The sequence below is a fragment of the Rattus norvegicus genome, chromosome 4, assembly GCF_021556685.1.
Source record: "Rattus norvegicus strain SHRSP/BbbUtx chromosome 4, alternate assembly SHRSP_T2T, whole genome shotgun sequence".
NCBI classification, from domain to species: domain Eukaryota; kingdom Metazoa; phylum Chordata; class Mammalia; order Rodentia; family Muridae; genus Rattus; species Rattus norvegicus.
In genome coordinates this window covers 142,747,319-142,768,317 of record NC_141537.1, presented here as the reverse complement: position 1 = coordinate 142,768,317, position 20,999 = coordinate 142,747,319, and the positions used below count along the sequence as shown (strand labels likewise).

General features: G+C 41.9%; 1 protein-coding gene and 1 long non-coding RNA gene across 5 annotated transcripts in view; one reads left to right on the top strand and one right to left on the bottom strand.

Moving 5' to 3' along the window:
- The window catches only part of LOC102547466 (uncharacterized), a 91,574-nt gene that overhangs the window by 8,493 nt on the left and 62,082 nt on the right, over nucleotides 1-20,999 (top strand). The window contains exon 2 of one of the 2 annotated variants that reach the window (XR_015686941.1): nucleotides 11,390-11,449. The exons of the other annotated variant lie outside the window; for it this stretch is intronic. This is a non-coding gene — a long non-coding RNA (uncharacterized LOC102547466). The remainder of the gene's footprint in view (nucleotides 1-11,389; nucleotides 11,450-20,999) is intronic. 2 annotated transcript variants of the gene reach the window in all.
- The window catches only part of Itpr1 (inositol 1,4,5-trisphosphate receptor, type 1), a 367,970-nt gene continuing 354,739 nt past the window's right edge, over nucleotides 7,769-20,999 (bottom strand). For all 3 annotated transcript variants that reach the window (XM_087656084.1, XM_087656085.1, XM_087656086.1), the window contains one exon: nucleotides 7,769-8,623. In XM_087656084.1, coding sequence (XP_087512210.1) covers nucleotides 8,567-8,623 — 57 coding nt within the window. In that variant the 3' untranslated portion in view covers nucleotides 7,769-8,566. The remainder of the gene's footprint in view (nucleotides 8,624-20,999) is intronic.

Sequence of the window (20,999 nt, the reverse complement as noted above, 5' to 3'; positions counted from 1 at the left end):
GCGTCATCCTATAGATATGGATTAACACTTTCGCACTGTTCAACAGATCAAAAGAGAGCAAAAGCTATGGTTTTCAGTTGCTGGTAAGAGGAATCTAAAAATGCCTTTAAACCAGGACTGCCGATGAGTCCTTAGGCAGTGGTAATATAAAGAAGCCGTGAGGCCACAGTAAACATAGAAGAATCTGCATAAAGCTGATAGCATGGAGGAACGAGGAGATGGCTCAGTGGTTAGGGCCACTCTTCCAAAAGACCAGGGTTTGATTCTTTTTTTTTTTTTTAATTTTAATGACTTTTTCAAGATTTATTTATTTAATGTATGAGAGTGAGTACACTGTCGCTGTCTTCAGACACACCAGAAGAGGACATCGGATCCCATTACAGATGGTTATGAGCCACCATGTGGTTGCTGGGAGTCGAACTCAGGACCTCTGGAAGAGTAGTCAGTGCTCTTAACCACTGAGCCGTCCTCCAGCCTCAGGGTTTGATTCTTAGCATGCGCATGGCAGCTTACACCCATCTGTGACTCCCGTCTCAGCAGATTTCAGGTCGTCTTCTGGCATCCCCTGGCCGGGCACACATGTGCTACATAGATTCACATGCAGGCAAAATACCCATATGTATAAAAATAATAAATTAATAAAAGAGAACATGAGCACCATGCATTGTTTTAAAAAAATACCTGATAAAATGTAGCTGTTTAATGATGCGAAAGCATGTGTATGTAGATGTTGCAAATTTAGGGTTCAGTATGTATAAATGCAAGGGTTCGCGTCTGTATAGATGGAGTTTCATGTATGCATAGATGCAGGGTATCAGCCATATCATACAGAGAAAGAACTAGGAAAGATGGTAGGTTTGGATGCCGTGCAGCCTCTTATTTTCAATATTTGACCCTTTTTTGTAACATGAAAATAGCCATAAACAGTGCACAGACAAGCATTCTAATAAAACTTTATTCACAAAACGAACGCTGGGTTAGATTTGAAGTTTCCTGACCTCCAGTTTGAACAGGCAAATTTTTCTTGTTTACAAGTAACGAAGATCCGGGCCTGGTCAATCCCACAGTACCATGGCTTCCTTCAGGATCTGAATCCTCTGCCTCTGCTCTGCACTGTGAATACTGTGGCTTTGGTTCTGAGCCCTCTAGGATGAGATGTCCACAACCCTCCACACATCACACCTTTACAATCAGGGTCCAAAGGCCACAAGAGTCTCTTGCGTTTCCTTTTCAGGACCAAGGAAGTTTTTCTCAGCAACCTCCTAGCAAACTCATTTTACTTCCTAAAATGGGAGGGATGAGGTGAGTGTGCCTGGGTACCCTCAGCAAGGCAACCTAATATTAAAAATAGACAGATAATAGAATTAATATAATATGACATGTAATCTGCTACACATTCATCTCCCATTTCTGTGCAGCAAATTACTACGCAAATCATATCTCAGATTCAGTAGGTCAACAGTCCAGGTAAGTCTTGGGGTCTTGTACTTGGGAGCTCACGAGGCTATAATTGAGGTGCCAATGCCTTTATTCCCTTATGGAGCTCAGGAGCCCCTTTCAGACTCGTGTGATTGTCACCAGAATTCAGGTTCAGGTAGCCAGAGGACTGAAGTCTTTGGGGTGTTTGCTTGTTTTGTTTCTGGCTAGCTGTCATCTAGGGACGGTTTGCAGCTCCTGGGAGGCCTTAGATTCTGTCTTCCACTGGCCTAATAAGATACCTCACTTCTTCAAGGCCAGCAGGAAAATGGCTCTCGCTGACAGTTTTCTATGATGTAACCTAAGGGAACAATAGCCCAATTATATTCACAAGTCCTGTCCATAATGTAGAGGACACTTTGGACCCCCAGGAAATTTGGTACGTGGTTCAAGTCAGGGGTTGGCAAACACCCTGTGTGGCAGAACAGGCAGTCCAGCGTGTAGGCTCTCTCCTGCTCTCTGTACTCACATAAAGCAGACATACATCATGTGTGAGCAACTGAATTTGGCTCTGTTCGAATGAGATTTCAGTGAACACGGAGGCCATCTTGGAATGCTGCATGCCTGGTAGCAGGTCTCACCTGGAAAGGTCACTGTAGAAAATATCCATTCGGAGGGCTGGAGAGATGGCTCAGCACTTAAGAGCACTTGCTGCTCATTTCCAGGTCCAGAGTGTGGTTCCCAGCACACAACTGCCTAGAACGTCAGCTCCAGGAAATCTGATGCCCTTTTCTGGACTGCACCTACACACAGGTGTCCATATCCCCCCCACACACACATAAAATAATTCTGCAAAATGTAATCGTATATTCAGAAGAAATAGATTGTATTTGGTACTCCTTCCTTTTGCTGGGAGCTCATTTCTTTCTCGAGATTTCTTTGTCTAGTCTTGCTTGTTTTCCCATATTGTTATAACGAACATATGTAGTTCTTCTTTTCTTTTTTTTAAGGTTTTTTGAGGCTTTTTAAAATTTTTTTTTAAGCTTTTTCTCCTTTTTGCTTTAGGCTTGCTGAGCCCAAACGCAGCACTAGCGACTGCGACCCGGGGCGGAGAGCACATATGTAGTTCTTATTTGTTTGACACAGGGTTTTTTAAGAGCCCAGGCTGTGAATTAGCTTGCTGTGTATTGATGACTTTCAACTCCTGGCCACCAGTCAGGCCTCCCGTGTGCCGGGATTACAGCATGCATTACCTCGACTAGTTTGACTTTATATAGTTCTTAAAGTTTAATTGTTAAAACAAGAGGTTTTGTACTTAATATCTTCATAGTTGATTCTTTTTGTCTAGAGCCACAAAAATCCTCCCATATGTCCAAGTCTTTATGACCTGTGGCAGCATTTGAAATCATCCTCATATTTCTTACTTCTTCAGTTTGTTTTTAAGAACACAGTTTATTATTTTTAATATAAATAGATCTTTCCTTCTATTTCTAACCTGTTATTTCAAGGATTCTTAAAAGTCGACAGGCATTTTTCCTCACAAAGTAAAATCTTTTAAATATTTTTATTTATTTGATTTGTGTTTGTTTGTTTGTTTGCTTAGACAAGCTATTACTATGTAGTCCTGGCTGGACTAGAATTGGCTGTGTAGACCAGGCTGGCATCAAACTCAGAGCCATCTGCCTCTGCATCCCACACGCTGGGATTAAAAGTGTGCCTGACCATTTCTGACAAATGAAATCTTTTAAACTACAATTAAGAAACATGTCATTTACTTCTGACCAAAACGTTCTGAGGTGTTATGTGCTGGAGAGGGGGCTAGCCCTTTACAAAATTCATCTAAGTGAAGCAACATTATGAAAAAAATAAAATAATTCTGAAAAATTATTTCTTGGCTGACATTTGGATTTTAGAATATAAAGTATTTTCTTACCCTTGCTTTATTTTTTGGGAGGGGGCATTGAACCCAGGGCTCTGGGTGTCTTTGGCACATGCTCTCCCGCTGACTTACTTCCTAGCCCACTATTCCTTTGTTGTTTAGCAAGACCTGTGTGCAGCTATTTTCCCCTAAATGGGCATGCACATGCATTCTTCTTAGTCAAGTATGCATGTTTCCCCTAGCTGGGCATGCCTGAAGCTACTTCATCTAGTCCAGTATACATGTAGCTCCTTTCTCTTCATCAGGCATGCATGCACCTTCCTCCCCCTAGTCAGGGATGCATGAACCTTCCTCCCCCTACTCAGGGATGCCTGCACCTTCCTCCCCCCACTCAGGGATGCATGCACCTTCCTCCCCCCACTCAGGGATGCATGCACCTTCCTCCCCCTACTCAGGGATGCATGCACCTTCCTCCCCCTACTCAGGGATGCATGCACCTTCCTCCCCCTACTCAGGGATGCAAGCACCTTCCTCCCCCTACTCAGGGATGCATGCACCTTCCTCCCCCTACTCAGGGATGCATGCACCTTCCTGCCCCTACTCAGGGATGCAAGCACCTTCCTCCCCCTACTCAGGGATGCATGCACCTTCCTCCCCCTACTCAGGGATGCATGCACCTTCCTCCCCCTACTCAGGGATGCATGCAGCTTTTCTGGTGCTTCATTCTTTATTTGCCCTCTCTCTCAAAGCTGGCAGCTCAACAATCCTGACTCTTTTTCCAACCTGAATCTCTGGAAAAGATTCAGCTCAGAACTCTCAGCTCAAGCAGAAGAGCCAGCCAATGTCACCACCTGTTCCTCCCTGCCAGTTCTCCCTGACAAGCCAGGGAAAGCAGTGGGGAAACCATAGCTCTGTTCAGAGCTCAAAACCTTTCCAGCATCCACTGTAGGATGGGGAACGGTGACCCTTTCTACAAGAGTCCTAGGCATGTAAAACTCGAGGATGCTGCGTCTAAGGATGAATAGTGTGGGCAGAGGAGCCTAGAGCCGGGACTGCACTTGGCCAGTGGAAGTTTCCTTCAGTGAGTGAGCTCAGAATGGACCAGAGGAGGAACATGGATTGTTACTGAACTTGGGCTCACTGTCTGTACCCCAAGAACCTAGGTTCAACCATTCATCCTCAAGAAAACAATTAAAACAGTCAGATTAATAGTAAAAGGCAGAACAATTCAATGTGGCCACACTGGGAAGAGGGACAAAGGGACATAGTGGACCCCACCCTCACCCTGAGTTCAGCTTTTGGTCCTGAAGAGAGATGAAATAAAGGGCCGTGGACATGTGCGTCTAAGCCATCCAAATGGAGGTGAGGTCGCACTTGCCATTGATCCATCACTGTTAGGATTTTAGTCTCATCCTCCAGGTTGGCCTGCCAAGTGGTTGGAAGCATGTCAGTGTTTCTGAGGACAGGCTCTCCCTCCAGCAACTCCCCTACCTCAGCTTTCTCTCCAAGCACGCAGTTCCTGGAGGGAAACTGCTGTTTCTCTGGTCCATTATTTCAATAGTCTGATAGTCAGCTGAGGGCCATGAGTAGTAACTCAAGAATGTATTCCTGTCTGCCAGGCTGGTTAAGGGATGGATTGTCACTCTTCCTTTTAGCCAGGGAAGGGATTAGAAGCCACAGGTCCTGCTAAGCTAAGCACTCCAGCCCTATTGTGGCTGAAAACTCATAGTCAAAGGCAAATGATAGGATAAGAACCTGAAATCAAATGTCTGCCTTTGTTTGCCTTTGTGCATGGGAAATGTCGGGTGTCTAGGGTTGGTGTGCAAGTACATGTGTGCTTGTGCACAGAGCAGTCAGAGCTTAACCTCAGGTGTCACCATATGGCTTGTTTCTATGAGTCAGTCTCTCACTGGAACCCGAGGTTCACCAAGTAGGTCCGCTGGCTGGTTCCAGCGATCTGCCTGTCTCAGACCTCCCATAACTGGAATTACACGAATCTGTCAGCATAAACAGCTTTTTATGCGAATGTTCGTGTTCCACTTGGAGATTCATGCTTATGATGCAATGGGCTTATGCAAGCCTATTCCTGACGGAGGTATCCCCCTATTCTCAAGGGTCTGACATTGATGATTATGATGATCATATTGTTACACTGAGATCTTATGAAATTCTCTGGTTGGGCTACAGCTCAGTGGTAGAGTATGTGAAGCTCTGAGTCCAATTATCTACACAAGAAGGGAAGGAAGGAGGAAGGAAAGAAGGGAGGGAGAGAAGAAGGGAAGAGAGGGAGGGAAAGAGAGAGGAAAGAAGGAAGAAAGGAAAGGGCAGTAGCGAAGGAAATATTTGAAATAAGAATTAATAGGTTAAAATTGTTTTGTATATTAAATATGTCTTACTAGAATTTTAAACGTTGTTATATTCATCCTTTTAAAAAGTAACTTGGTTTCTGCTGATGAGAACTTATGTGTGGGATGGTGTTGTTGACTTATAGACATGAAGACCTTTTCCTTTGAGTCACAGGCTCACATTGAAATATTGACAGTCACCTGGAATGTTTACTCTGTAGTTCTTTGAAACTTGTTCCCCCTGTTGCAGTAACTCTGTCCTCACAGTTTAGGTCATTATTTCAGAGAAAACACACTCTGTGTGTGTGTGTGTGTGTGAGTGTGTGTGTGTGTGAGAGAGAGAGTGTGTGTGTGTATGTGTGTGTGCAAGCATGTGTTTGTGTATGCACATGATTTCCTCGTGGGTGTAGATTTCATCCTCTCTGTGATTTCTGTGCCCTAACCATATTGCTAGGCAACATTAAGCAACACACATCCCACACTTTCCTAATTCTGTCTGATGTTTCACAAATGGACGTTGGCTTTTATCTGCAGACAGAACAACACCAGACGGTCTTAGATTTTGGCTTTTGAGATAATCAGGTGTCCATTCAAACCAAAGCTAAATGACCATATGTACCAGACACAGGAAACATGGGATATGCACGAGAGAGGTACAGGTATTTGCTTTCAGACTTGGCCAATTGCTCCTTAATGGTATTGAATGAGACCCCCTCCATTCTGTCTTTGCAGGTAACCCCAAGAAAGTAGGCTGCCATCTTTCCAAGGATTGGGAGAGCTTGTGGGGAGTACATGGTATGATCTTGGTGAGGCCGTATATGTATAACTTGCCAGACAAAATTCAGGTGTACACCTCCTACCAAAACAGAGGACAAGTTTTCAGGTTAGGGTTGAGGATTTAATAGCATTGGAGGAATGAACCCCTTATCTCCAGCTGGTCTGCTTTCTAATCTGCCCACCTTCTGTGTTTAGGGAGTTGTCAGAGAGAGGTCCCTAATGGGCGTCGGAAAGTGCGAGATCTGTTTCCACAATATCTTACTTACAGATTAGAAGATGTAACTATATAGTTTCTCCATGAGATAGGAGTGAAATACATATATATATTCTGAAGAACAGTAAGGCTGGTTACCCCCAAAAAGTAAATTGAAGTGTCAGGAAGACAAAGTTGGAGAGAAATCCTTTATAACACAGTATTTTAGACCTTGTAAAATGTCCATCATGTTAAGTGTATATAGTCAAAAAACTTAAAAATTAAGCAAAATATTTTACTTTGGCTTGAATTGATTCCCAGAAATCTATACCATCAATAACGTCTCTCCTAAGGTTGAAGATATAAGGTTGGAAATCTGTGTTAAGGTTGGATTTGACCTTAGAAATCTAAAGTAGCAGTTGCCAAACCTGGGCATCATCTTTGATTTGATCAAAATATTCCAGCTGGAGCCAGAAAGACAAGTATTTCCCATCATAGCTGAGGGAGGTTCTAATTTCCAGCTTGCTTAGAGACCCAGTCAATGGCCCACCCAAGGCATAAATTTCTCCTCAGCCACCTATGCATGATAACGTCTCTATCTTGGAGGTAACCAGCGTTCAAAGGGGCATCCAATGACTACACTTGCAGTCATTTAAATCCCATATGGTTCCCTCTCACACTGTATAAGGCTGGCCCACCTAAGCACTAGGCTACTACAGAAATCATGAGAGAGTTGGGCTGGAGAAGGACTCTGTCACTACTTCCCTTGCTCTGCAAGCACAAGGATCTGAATTAGAGCTCCGGTGGCCACAGAATAAGCTGAATGTGGTAGCACAGGCCTGAAATTTCAGCACGAGAGGAAAGGGAAGAGACAGATGGATTCCTGGAGCCCAGTGGTCAGTCAGTCAAGCCAATCAGTGAGCTCTAGGTACCCTGAGTGCAATGAGGCATGGAACTTCCAACTCTGAGCTGGAAGAGATACTGTGGCTTCAGTCTTGCCCTCTCCTGTCTATGAGGACCCTGGAAGAGTCCTGTAGTAGTCAGGACTTAGAGACTACTTAAGTGTATCGTGTCAAAGGGGCATCCTTCAGCCCCAGGTCAGCCTCCTTTCATCTATTCATCTTACTTTACTTTATTTTATTTTATGTTATGTGTATTGGTGCTTTGCTGGCATGTGTGTCTGTGTGAGGGTGTTGGAGTCCCTGGAACTGGAACCACAGACAGCTGTGAGCTGCTATGTGGGTGCTGGGAACTCAACCCAGGTCATCTAGAAGATCAGCCATCGCTCTCAACTGCTGAGCCATCTCTCTAGCCCTTTATTTATTGCTTTTTAGATAGAATCTCTTGTACCCCAGACAGGCCTCAAATTTACTGTACGTCTTGGGGTGACCTTGAACTTCTGATCCCCCCCTAAGTGCTGGGACTGTAGGCTCTGCCAGGGGTCCCAACCCAGGCCTTTGCATATCCTAGGGAAATACTCTACTCACTGAGCTGTATCCCCAGCCCTTCTGTCCAGCCCTCTGAGGACAGCAGCTCCAGAGAGACCCTGACAGAGAAAAGTATCTGCTAAGCCACTCCAATTCAATAAGACACTGCACTGTGTAATAAATGCCTCTGCACTGAATTTATTCTTTTAAACGGCTAAGGTATTTTGAGGGAGAGATGAGATAGAGCCTCTTTACATAGTAGGTAAAAAAAGATAAAGGATTATATTACATAATCTTATTTACTTGTAACTATACTCTTGCCAGTAGCTTCAGTCCCGTCTCCTGGATGAATTGTATAGTTATGTCTTCTAATCTGTAAGATACTGAGTTACCTTTATTTACCCCAGGTAAGCATCAGTTCAGAGTACACATGAAGCTTACCCATCTTGTTTCCTTTGGTTTCCTAAGGCCAGGAAGAGTGGATTGGGAAAACGCTGATGATCTTTCAGTGACGTGTATTATTTGTCTGCTATGGAAACAGATCTTGCACCTCCTGGTACCCATCAGAACCTCTTCTGACAACTCCCTAAACACAGAAAGCAAGCAGATTAGAAAGCAGACCAGCTGGAGACAAGGGGTCCATTCCCCAAAAGCTGTTAAATCCTCAACCCGAACCTGAAAACTTTGGCCTCTGTTTTGTTAGGAGATGTACACCTGAATTTTGTCTGGCAAATTATGCATATACAATATCACCAATATCATAAAGCATACTCCCCATGTACAGTTACCCTCCAAATCCTCAGAGATATATATGGGCTACAGCCAAATGGTAAAATGCTCGCTTAACATGCGCAAGGCCCTGTGGGGGAGTGTGTAGGAGGGTTACACAATAATTCCTTTTACTCAGACTCACTACCTTTATGTGAGTTTCTTATGTCTCTTTCAGAGATAGGATTTCATTATTTTGCAAATGACTCAGACGATTCTTTTCAACAGTGGATCTTTATTGGCATGTCTTAATTATACAGAATAATGGATTTCGCAGTGATATTTTATACATGCATACAGCTATATGGTTTTGTTTTGTTGATGTTTACTGTTTTTGAGACAGGATTTCATGTTGTCCAGACTGGCTTCAGACTTGTTTTGTAATCAAGGATGATCTTGAACTTCTGACCTACCTGTCTCTACCTTCCAAGTGCTAAGATCCCAGATGTGGAGCACTGCAGCTGTATATGGTGCTCTAAGTTAAATCCAGGGCTTCATACATTCGGGACAAGCATTCTACCAACTGAGCTACATTCCTAGCCTTTGGATCATTTCTCCTCCTCCCCCTCCTCCTCCCCCTCCTTCTCCCCTCTCCTCTTCCTCCTCCTCCTTCCCCCTTCTCTTCTTCCTCCTGTTCTTCTTCCTCTTCCTCCCCCTCCTTTCCCCCCTCCTCTTCTTCTTCTTCTTCTTCTTCTTCTTCTTCTTCTTCTTCTTCTTCTTCTTCTTCTTCTTCTTCTTCTTCTTCTTCTTCTTCTTCATCTTCTTCCTCTTCCTCCTCTTCTCCCTCCTCCTCCTCCTCCTCCTCCTCCTCCTCCTCCTCCTCCTCCTCCTCCTCCTCCTCTCCCTCCTTCTTCCTCTTCCTCTTCTGGCAAAGTATTTCTATGTAGTCCTGGCTGGCCTGGAACTTACTATGTAGGCCAGGCTAGCCTTGAACTTACAGAGATCCGCTTTCCTCTGCATCTAAATTCTAGGATTAAAGACATGTGCTACCATATCCAGCTGAATGATTAGAACCCTTCACTTGCTTTACACAAGTTGTATGAAATGCCTCAGCCAGATTGTATCCCTGACACCTTATATTTAGCCACTGTCTACAAAAGAACTTTCAGAGCTTGCAGTCACGGGAAGGAGGAGCCACTTTTAGTCTAAGCCCCGTGACACTGGCATGCAAGGAGCATTACAGCCACTCCCTAGCATAGAAATTGAGAAAATTCTTTAAAGAGTTTTATCACTGAGGTACAACAAACCAAAACAAAGAAAAAGATAAGGAGGTAGCATTGAACTGGTAATGGAGAGAAAGGTGTTCTTGACAGGGAGAAGAATATAAGTGCGGCATTCCCAAGTTTAGATCACACTGTTCTCTGACACACAGCATCCCTAAAGTAGAAAAAGCAAAGAGCCTTGGGGAGAAACAGAGGAAGTAAATGCACTGGCTGCTGATTAAGAATGGCTAAAGCTGAGGCTCCAAGCTAGAGCATTTGGCTAGCAGGACGAGGATGGAATGCGGTCCCCACCGCTGTAGTCTTCCGCCATGCACCCCCAACTTAGAACACAAAATACATAGGAAGAAAAATATTATCTGAACACATACCTGAAAATTAGAAACTAACCTCAGCATGTTATACTCAGTGGGGTGAATAGATGTTGCTATTTAAGGAATGAGTCAGAAAAGGCTACATATGGAAGGAGAAAAGAGGGAAGGGAGGGGTGGGGGAGAGGGAGGGTGGAGGGGAAGAGGGAGAGGATTTAAGACATTCTCAAAAATGGGACTGGCCTGAATTAGGTGGCTGGACACAGGTCATTGGTAGAGCGCCCGCCTAGCATAATCAAGGCCTGTGTTCCATCCCTTGCACTGCTCCCAAGGAAAAGCAACTGGAATCATCTCAAAGTTGCTGGAAAGGCAGCTTCCCTCAGATTGAAAGGGGACTCACCCACATTCTCCCAGGTTTCTAGCATGGGTAGCTCATCACCTATTGACTACAATAGGAAACAAGGGTGAGAAAACAAGGGTGTAGCTGGGAGAAAGATTCATCGGTGTTTCGAATGGAGAAACGACACTTTTGAAATGAATGTGCGGCTTCCCAATGAGAAATAGGAGCCAGGTGGTAGCAGGCAGTGGCAAGGCAAATTTCTCCTCCCCTCCTCTTCCTCCTGAGACAGGGTCCTTGACTGTCCTGGAGCTCCCTATGTAGGCTGGCCTGGAATTCCCAAAGATCCATCTGTTTGTGCCTCCCAAATGCTGGGATTAAGGGCATTGCTCCCTGCCCCCAACCCCACCCGCCTCTCTTACTTTTCTTCTTAAGCCCTTTCCTTTGGCATCCTTTTGCCTTGCCCACGCAGTTTTTTGGCTGCTCCTGGCCTGCAGATTCTCTTTTCTCTCTTTAAGCAAGTTGTTTACCAATACCCTTCAAGCTTCCTCCACCTGTTCGAGTGGCACGACTGGGACCTGGAGAAACGTATTCAGGGCTACTGTGCTAAAAGACTCCTCCTCCTCCAATGGTTATAAACAGTCTCGTGTTCAAAACAGCAGTAAACAAAACTTGCTCTAATATAGTCTCTTTTTCTTTTTTTTAATTTGCTCCAGATAACGATCGCACCTCTTGGTCATCATGCTGGCAACCCACATGGATAAGTTTGTACCTAGGTAAAGTCCACAGCCTCTGATTGCTATAGTTGTTTTTTTTTTTTTTTTTTTTTTTTTTTTTTTAGGCTTTTCGTTGGAACGTATAGATTCTAAGCACATTTGCTATTTGAAAGTACCTTTGTTTTGTGCCTTGAGCAACTAGCCAGAGGCATTTTAAATTACGGCGGTGACTAAGAAAGTAAGATCTATGCAGAGAAATCTGAAGAATTTTATCCATTCTTAGTTCTTGTTAACAGGCTCATTGTGTGCCGTGTGGATGGCTTGGGTCTAGGACAGATTTCTCTCTGAACTTGACAGCATGGGTATATGAGTGTAATTTGGCCTTTCGTTTTCCCTGGCAGCCGGTGCCCGTCCATTTATATGGTATGTTCACAGGAGAGCTGACAAGTGTTGAGAGGTTTTATTTGATATGCATTTTTTTCTCCTTTTTAGATGAAAAAAAAATCCGTATAAATAGGTACTTGTTAGCTAGTTTTCCTAGTTAGTCTTGTGATCATAACCAAATGTTTCATTAGAGAGTTTCACCCCAGCAGGTTAGTGTGCAGAATGGTGGTACTGTGCTTAATATTCGTGGCGAAGCTGTACACAGGGAGAGTTTTTAATGACACAAATGCAAAGCCACATTATTTTTCCTGTATGACTTGCAAAAGCCATTCCTTCTAAAACAGGGCTATTTATGCTAATTTGCAATAGTTACTGAATTGCAGGCGGCTCTGTGAATTTACTTTTCTTGGCAGTTCTAGAATATCTTGCCATAACACATACTGAAAAACTGTTTGACGAGTTATGAAAATCTGGATGCACTGCAGGTCGGTCTTGTGCAAACCACGAAATGGTGATTCCATTAGGAAAACAAAACCTGTTATCTGATCAGGTTAAGGAAGAAGTGAAACAAGGAAAGTTGGGGGGTTTTGAATGGAAGACAGGCTTTGTAGGGGTGCAGAGTTCCATTAGTAAGGTTGGTTACTTGGTATGTAACTTGGTCTGTGGTACCCAGCCCTTACTTGGTTTTATTGATCTTTTCGAAGACGCTGAATTGTGCAGTCCGTGAAGCTCACCCGGGAGGCTAGTAACACACACTTTTCTCCAGAAGAATTCATTATTGTTTGAGACAAGGTCTTTTGTAGCTTTAATTGGCCTCAAACTCACTGATTAGCCCCCGATGAACTTAAACTCCTCAGCTTCCTGCCTCTACCTCAGACGGGTTGGGATACAGGTGTTTGGAATCATAGCCATTTTGGCAGCTTAACTGGCATTTTGTTTTCTTTTTGGAAGAATAGAAAAAAAATACTTTACTGTCTTTATCATGTATTGCACAAAAAATCTTTAGTTTCACCATAAAATTAAATGCATTTAAAAAATAAAATAGGGAAACTAGTCTAAACCCAGTAGACTTCTGGATCCTGACTCAATTTTTTGGTAAAGCAAGTAAAATTTTACTCCAAATATTTTTAAATGAGATTGTTTTGTTTGGAATTGTGGTAAATCAGGATAGGTATCTTGGGGAAAGGACCTTGGTTTATAATTTAAACTATGAAATATTTAATTTTTTACCTAATTTAAATGATTCAAAGAGTTTCAAAATAGGTGTAAAGTTTCCTTAAGCAAATTAATAAAAGGACAAAAAGACTTTAAAATAAAGAGAAATAAACAATAGGCCATTAGCGAGATAGATAACCCTTCATAAATAAATTTGTCAATACAGGAAGATGTAAAAATCTTAAAGAGGGGTTGGGGATTTAGCTCAGTGGTAGAGCACTTGCCTAGCAAGCACAAGGCCCTGGGTTCGGTCCCCAGCTCCGAAAAAAAGAAAAAAAGAAAGAAAAAAAGAAAAAAAATCTTACAGAGATGTCTCAAGATGAGCTTTTAAGCGTGGGCAGTGGTCGTTGTAATTACAGGTGCAGAATATATCTTGAGAATTTTGTTATTATTTGTAATTGATCCACTAGAGGTGTTTTTCCTCAAATGATAATTAATTATGGGTCTGTCACTATTGAGCTAATGATGCGTGATTGCTTTATTAATGATTGATGACCTTGGTGGATAATAGGATTCCACACTGTTAGCTGTGTCTGACGAACTCCTTAGAGAAGTTTCTAACCTGGGAGTGTGCGATTCTATGCAAAGACACTGGGAAGAAATGGAGGTAGTCCATTTGTCTAACAACACTGTAGTGGATGAGAGAAAGGTTTCCTAATTTTGAAGCAGAACAAGAAGGCAAATATGAAGGTGACTGAGTGATGAGCTACTGAGCTATGTGAAGTGCTTTGAAAGATACCTACAGCCCGAGTATACATACATACATACATACATATATATATATATGTACACACACACACACACACACACACACGGTGTATAATTTTAAAGAGATTTGTTTGGTTTTTTTCTTGGAGACAGGGTTTCTCTATGAAGCTCTGGCTATCCTAGAACTCACTCTGTAGACCAGGCTGGCCTTGAACTCACAGAGCTCTGTCTGCCTCTGCCTCCCAAGATTAAAGGTGTTCTCCACCATGCTTGGCTAAAAAGATTTCTTTTTTGAGACAGGGTCTCAGGTACTGCAGACTTGTCTCAAACTTGCTTGTGGTTCAAGATGAACTTGAACTTCTAATCCCTGGACTCTCAACTTCTACCCAAGCGCTGGGATTATAGCTGTTCAGCATTGATCTTAGTTTTATTGAAATTACTTTACTTCAATTACTATTATTTACTGCTATTATTATTATAAACACAGGGTCTCACCATATAATCCTGGATGGCTTAAACTCTCCACATAGCCCAGGCTAGCCTCCAACTCATAGAGGTCTGCCTGGCTCTGCCTCCAGTACCGGGATCAAAGGCATGTGCCACCATGCCCAGCCAAGAAAACAGTTTTTAACTCTAAGATTGAAGTAGAGTATTTTTATATTCCTCTTCCGAAGGAAGAAAAATAGATAAGAAATGCAGATGGTCAATTAACTTGTTCATCTAACTTCATTCACATCATAAAGAATGCAAATGAACAGAAAACTATAACAGACTTATATGGTTTATATGCTAAGAAGGGCATCAAAATTGATTAAAAATTTCCAGTGGTAAAACTGGATGCTTAATCAAGGAATGTTCTCACCTGTTTCTTATTTTTTTGTAATTTTAAATTTATTTTTGACACATCATCTTTTAATCTCTGGTACTTTCATTCAATATATACATATATTTTATACACGATATATACATATGATATATACATAAACAATATGTCTCTATGAGATCTATCACCCTTCAATCACCCCAGTTCCTCTTCTTCTCCCTTCTCCCCTTCATACCTCTTTCTTTCTTTCTTTCTTTCTTTCTTTCTTTCTTTCTTTCTTTCTTTCTTTCCTTCTTTCCTTCTTTCCTTCTTTCTTTTTTCCTTTCTTTCTTTCTTTCTTTCTTTCTTTCTTTCTTATATCCACTGAATCTAAATTGTACTGTCTTTTGGAATACTGACTGGTATTGTTTGCTTGGTCTTGTCTAGGTGACCATAGCTGCACTGAGTTCATGAATGCAGTAGCTATGCCATGACCTGAAGACAGTACTTCACAGAGCTCCTCCTCATCCTCCATTCTTACAACCGTTTTGCTTCTCTTCTACAACATTCCATGAGCTTGGATAGGGATGTGTGCTGATATAAGGTCCCATTTAATGCTGAGTACTCAATGGCCACTTATTTTCATCACTGGTCTGCCATGATAGTAACTGTTGCCCACTGCAGAGAGATGCTTCTCTGGATAAGGTTGAATAGCATTAATTTACAATATAAGCATATGTATTTAAAAAGCAATTTGAAGACATTTCCATTTAACAAAATGACAGTGGTAGATTCCTTTGCACCTATGATGCTCTAACCATGGGTCTTTGACCAGGTTTACAGTATCAGGCATGAATTCCTTCCTTTAGAGCAGACCTTAAATCTAATGCAAATGCAGTTGGTGGCACCCATATCTGTTGTGCCACCATTGCATCAGTGGGCACATCTTGGTATTGTAGCATGCACAGTTCACCACTGGGTAATACCAATGATTCGTTTTATTTTCCAGTGGACTGAGTAGCACCTTCCTACACTATGACAGCTAGACAGCAGAGAGAAAGTTTTCAGGTCAGTTCCAGTTTGATTTCTTTATGTCCCACAAGAAAAGTATGCGATATCGTCAACAATAGGGTCTGACCATCTGGTTTTGATGGGCAACCAAGAGTAATAACAATAGCCTGTGTTGTTTTGGGGTCGTCTAGAACCTCCCTAGCCAATAACTCATAGAGTTGTCACACATCTAAGCAAAACAGAATAATTATATTTGAAGCTAAACTATAATGGAGATGTCAGAAGAAAACCTAAATTGACTGAGGAGAATTAAGTTCATGTTTATAATTTTTGCAGCTTGGCCTTTCAATAATGACTGAAACCAAGCTTAATTTAAAATTGTTATTGCAACTTGTAGTTTGTGAAACTATTTACAGAAATATATAATAAGAAATAAAATAAATGTAATCGCATAGGTCAAGGTTAGATAAAAAGTGTTACTTTTGATTTAATTGGAAACATGTTTACTGCCTCTTATAGATAATTCTTTTCTTAAAGATTTATTATTTTTTACATATGTGAGTACACTGTAGCTGTCTTCAAACATTCCAGAAGACCATTACAGATGATCGTGAGCCACCATGTAGTTGCTGGGAATTGAACTCAGGACCTCTGGAAGAGCAGTCAGTGCTCTTAACCACTGTGCCATCTCTCCAGCCCCTAGATAATTCTTTATCACTATATAAACACTTTCATTTTCTCTTTTTGCCACAACCAACTTATATTCCATTACATGAAAGATCTAACTAGTTTCCAAGGACAGATATTAGGTTGCTCCTGATAATCATCTCAGTAGTTAATAACTTTGTGACAGTCATTTTACTATGTATCCATAGAGGTAGAACTTCCAGCTGAAAAAATAACCACACCAAAATTCCCTCCATGAAGCCTTCTATAATTTAATCTTTTTTCCATTTTTGCGTCTGCACTAGGCACATACACATATGTTTGCATGTGTGTGGGCGCATATGTGTGGATGCATGTGGAAACTAGAGGCTAACGAGGAATCATCCTCCACTGCTTTTTCATTGTACTCATTGAACTATAGTCTTTAAACCAAGCTAGAACTCTCAGATAGGCTACTCTTGCTAGCCATCTTGTTCTGGAAATTCCCCTGCTTCAACTTCTGGGATCTAGAATTACAGGTGGGTCACCCTGCCAACTTGGCATTTACCTGAGTTATGGGGATCTAAATTCTGGTTTTCATGTTTGCACATCTTAACCACCAAGCCAGCTCTCCAGCCTTGGTTGACGGAAATTATATTTCCAACAGGAATATGTAAACATGATTGTTTTCTACTTGGTGTTACCAAGTTTTCAGATTCCTTTTTTGCAAATTGTTGAAGAAAACCAGAGTCTCACCTTCTCATTGTTTTTCTCATATGATTCTCTGCTCTATTAACCTTTTTTTTCCAATTTCAAAAGGCTTTTTTTTTTAATACAAGGAAGGTAAATTTTTGCTTGCTAATTAAAAGTTGCAAAACAATTCATATTTCACCGTTGGACTTTCCACTTGCTTGTGGTGACTTTTGCCACAGGGAAATTATTCTCTCTCTCTCTCTCTCTCTCTCTCTCTCTCTCTCTCTCTCTCTCTCTCTCTCTCTCTCCTGTATCCCTCCCTCCCTCCCTTCCCCACCCCCCTGGGTGGGGTGTTCAAGACATGGTTTCTTTGTTCTGGCTCTCCTGGAACCCACTTTGTACACCAGGCTTGCCTCAAATTCACAGAAATCCTTCTGCCTCTGCCTCCTGAGTGCTGGGACTAATGGTGTGTGGCACCCCCACCCCGCTGAGGTAGATTTTTCTTACATAGTTGAATTTAACAAAATTTTCCTGACTCAAGGTTAGAAAAAAAAATCATATTGCAGTCCATTATGGGGGTATGCTATTTTTCTAGACTACAGTATCTATAGTTTTCAATATCTACGTTAACTTTTTTTGGCTGTTTTGAATTTTAAAATACTGTCTGTATGTGCACGTGTGCACATGCTGTGTGTAAGTCAGAGAATATGTGGGAGTTGGTTCTGTTTTTCCACTTTGTGGGATCTGGGGATTGAGCTCAGGTCATCAGGCTCGGTGGCAAGCTCCTATACTCCCTGAACCATCTTGCCACCTGTGTTTGAAATCTGTCTTGGTTAAGAAAGGTTTAATCCCTGTCTTAATCACTAGGCTACACTGATCTGTGTTGCAACCTTCCTCCTTTCCCTTCCCACTGTTCCCCCATCCCATCCTTGATTCCTTCTTATCCCCATCTCAGTCTGTATTTTCCTTTTCTCCACTCTGCCTTGCAGTAGGGCCTCGGTAGAGAGTCCCTCTCAAACAGTCTCCCTGCTTCAGCCTCCCCAGTGCTGGGATGGCAGGATGTTTTGCCATGCCCAGCTATGGGGGTTTTGTTTGCTTGTTTGTTTTGTTCTTTTTGGTTTGGGGTGTTTTTGTTTTGTTTTGATCTCATATTTCTCTGGAACTTTGATCTCATATTTGTCTGAACTTTATTTTTCTTTTCTATTTCTAAACATGTATATTTTTACGTATCTCAATTCTTAATGATGTTCCCATGCGGCACCTGTCTTTAGGCCCCTCTGAGGTGACTGCAGGGTTTAACTTTTTATTTTGTGGCTGATTTTTTCCCCTGTTAACAAAGTTTGTTCTAGTTGCTTTCCTCTGTCACGTGTTTAGAAGATTATAAGGAATGAAAAGATTATAAGGAATGTGTTTGCAATTATGTGAAAATTTTATTCACATCAGAGCTAACTCTGCAAAAGCTGAAACCTCATGGAAAAGGCACATCTATTTCAAATGAAATTCTTCAGTCCAAGAGAAGAGTCCACAGAGTCAGACCAGCATACACACGTGCGCGCGCACAGAGAGAGAGAGAGAGAGAGAGAGAGAGAGAGAGACAGAGACAGAGACAGAGACAGAGACAGAGACAGAGACAGAGACAGAGAGACAGACAGGGAGAGAGAGAGAAAGAGAAAGAGACAGATAGAGAGACAGAGACAGAGAGACAGACAGAAAGACACACACACAGAGAGAGACAGACAGAGAGACAGAGACAGAGAGACAGAGAGAGACAGAGAGACAGAGACAGAGAGACAGAGAGAGACAGAGAGACAGAGACAGAGAGACAGAGAGAGACAGACAGACAGACACACATGCACACACACACACAGAGACAGAGAGACAGAGACAGAGAGACAGAGAGACGGAGCATGCACACACACACACGTGATGTGTTATATATTTTGAAATGAAAGATAGATCTACTGGACAATGAGTTGGTAGAAGAAAGTATTTTACATCCACCTTGGAATCTGCAGTGTGTTTTGCTGGTGAGTTGATTTTCATTAATTGATTATTCTCTGTGTGTGTACGTGCTCATGCAGGTGGAGGTCAAAGATCAATGTTGGCTGTCTTCAGGTGCTGTCCATCTTGTTATTTGAGAGAGAGCCTCTATTTGGCCTGGAACTAGCTGATTAGGCTAGTGGCCTGGTCACTGAGCCTCAAGAATCCATTAGCTTCTACCACCTTTCCTCTGAGATTCAAAGTTCCAATCCATTGCGCCTAAGTTTTTATATGTGGGCTCTGGGGATTGAACTCCGGTCCTTATGCTTGTGTAGCAGGAACTGAGCTATGTCCCCATCCCTGAGATTGATTTTAAATTGTACTAGTTGGGCTAGAAGATGTACATCTATAATCCTAGCACTTGGGAGACTCAGGAAGGAGGAACTTGAGTGTAAGACAAGCCTGGACTACATAGCAAAACCTTGTCTCAAAAAGCTAGAAATATCACATTTATTGTAAGGAGGCTCTGTCACTGGCGAAGTGTTTTAATAGGAAACAGCAGCAGTTAGTTTCATAATACTTGGAATTGCAAGATTGTAATGGGATAATCACATGCAATGTTTGTGTGTCAAAAAGAGGAGGGGCAGAGGTCTGCTCCATTTCCCTGCCTCCATGGGGTATGCACAGATTATCCCTGATTTAGCTTAACCTGGAAGCATATACAATTAAGAATATGAGATTGAATAGTTCATAGACTGTTGAATCCTGCAAATCAGTTGGAGCATTGGACTCATAGACTTCTTTTTGCTTTCCGACTGCTTATGCACAGTTCCTGATTTTCTATCCTTACATAAAGTGTGTTGGGGGAGCACAAGATGGTTCTTATTCATATAAGCACAGAAGAGGCGGACCACCGGTCACTCAGAAAACAAAATTCAGGAGCAGGAATGTTCCCCCTCTTAGCATTATAAAGGGCTCAGACTTAGGTCAGCTCTCCCTTCCTCCTGGGATGATATTACCACTAGCATCCTGCCAGATTTAATGAAGGTTTCTTCCACTTGTATTATGTTGAATAGAATGATGATTGTTTGGAAGGGGGTGTGGCAGGAACTGTGTAGCCCAGGATAGCCTTGGATTTGCAATCCTTCTCCCTTAGCCTATAAGCAGGTGCCACCATGCCTGGCTAAATGTAGACATTTGTGGGACTTTAATAAAGATTGACACATAAGAAATGACCATGTCCTTGAAGTAATTTTGTTATTCCCAGACTGTGTAGTAGAACTTAGATGTCTTTTACATTTGAAATAGAAATAAATAGAAAGTGCTCTCTAAATCATGCTTAGATTCTCTTTCTTCTTGCAAATATGCTCTTGAAATTAAAGCAAGTATCTCAAAGGTATAAATCCACCATCTTCAGGAGACACAATATGACCACCTATTGGGGAGATCTTTATTAATTTTACTTGTGAGTAGTTTTTGCCTGTGTACACATGTAACTGATGAAGTTGAAGTTAATTTTTAACATTCGCCTAGTAAATGTATGCTGTTTTAATAATAAAGTATAACTTTTTACTTTTTTGTAAAGAGGAGAAAAAACATAACTAAGAAAATACACATATTTTATCTAAAGAAAATTCATGCCAGGGCTGGAGAGATGGCTTAGTGGACTTTAAGCCCTTGCAGAGGACCCTAGGTGGGTTCCCAGCACTCACATCAGACAGCTCACAACTACCGTAACTCTAGCTCCAAGGGATATAATATCCTCTTCTGGCTTCATTAAGCATCTATATACACATGCACATAAACACAGATAAACACACACACACACACACACACACACACACACACACACACGAACTAAGAATAATAAATCTTGGTGTTGGGTATTTAGCTCAGTGGTAGAGCTTGCCTAGCAAACACAAGGCCCTGAGTTCGGTCCCCAGCTCCAAAAAAAAGAAACAAACAAACAAACAAACAAACAAAAAAATAATAAATCTTTTTTAAAAAGGAAGCTAATTCAATATTTACTTGTGTCAAATGCTTTTCTGGGAAGGAAGAAATGGGTGAATTAAAACTGGGACTAGAAGGTGGGATGATTTAGATGTTTATTCCTTGGAAATGTTCTGCTAATACATTAAAAAAAATGCATTGTGTTGGGCTTGCCTGTACCAC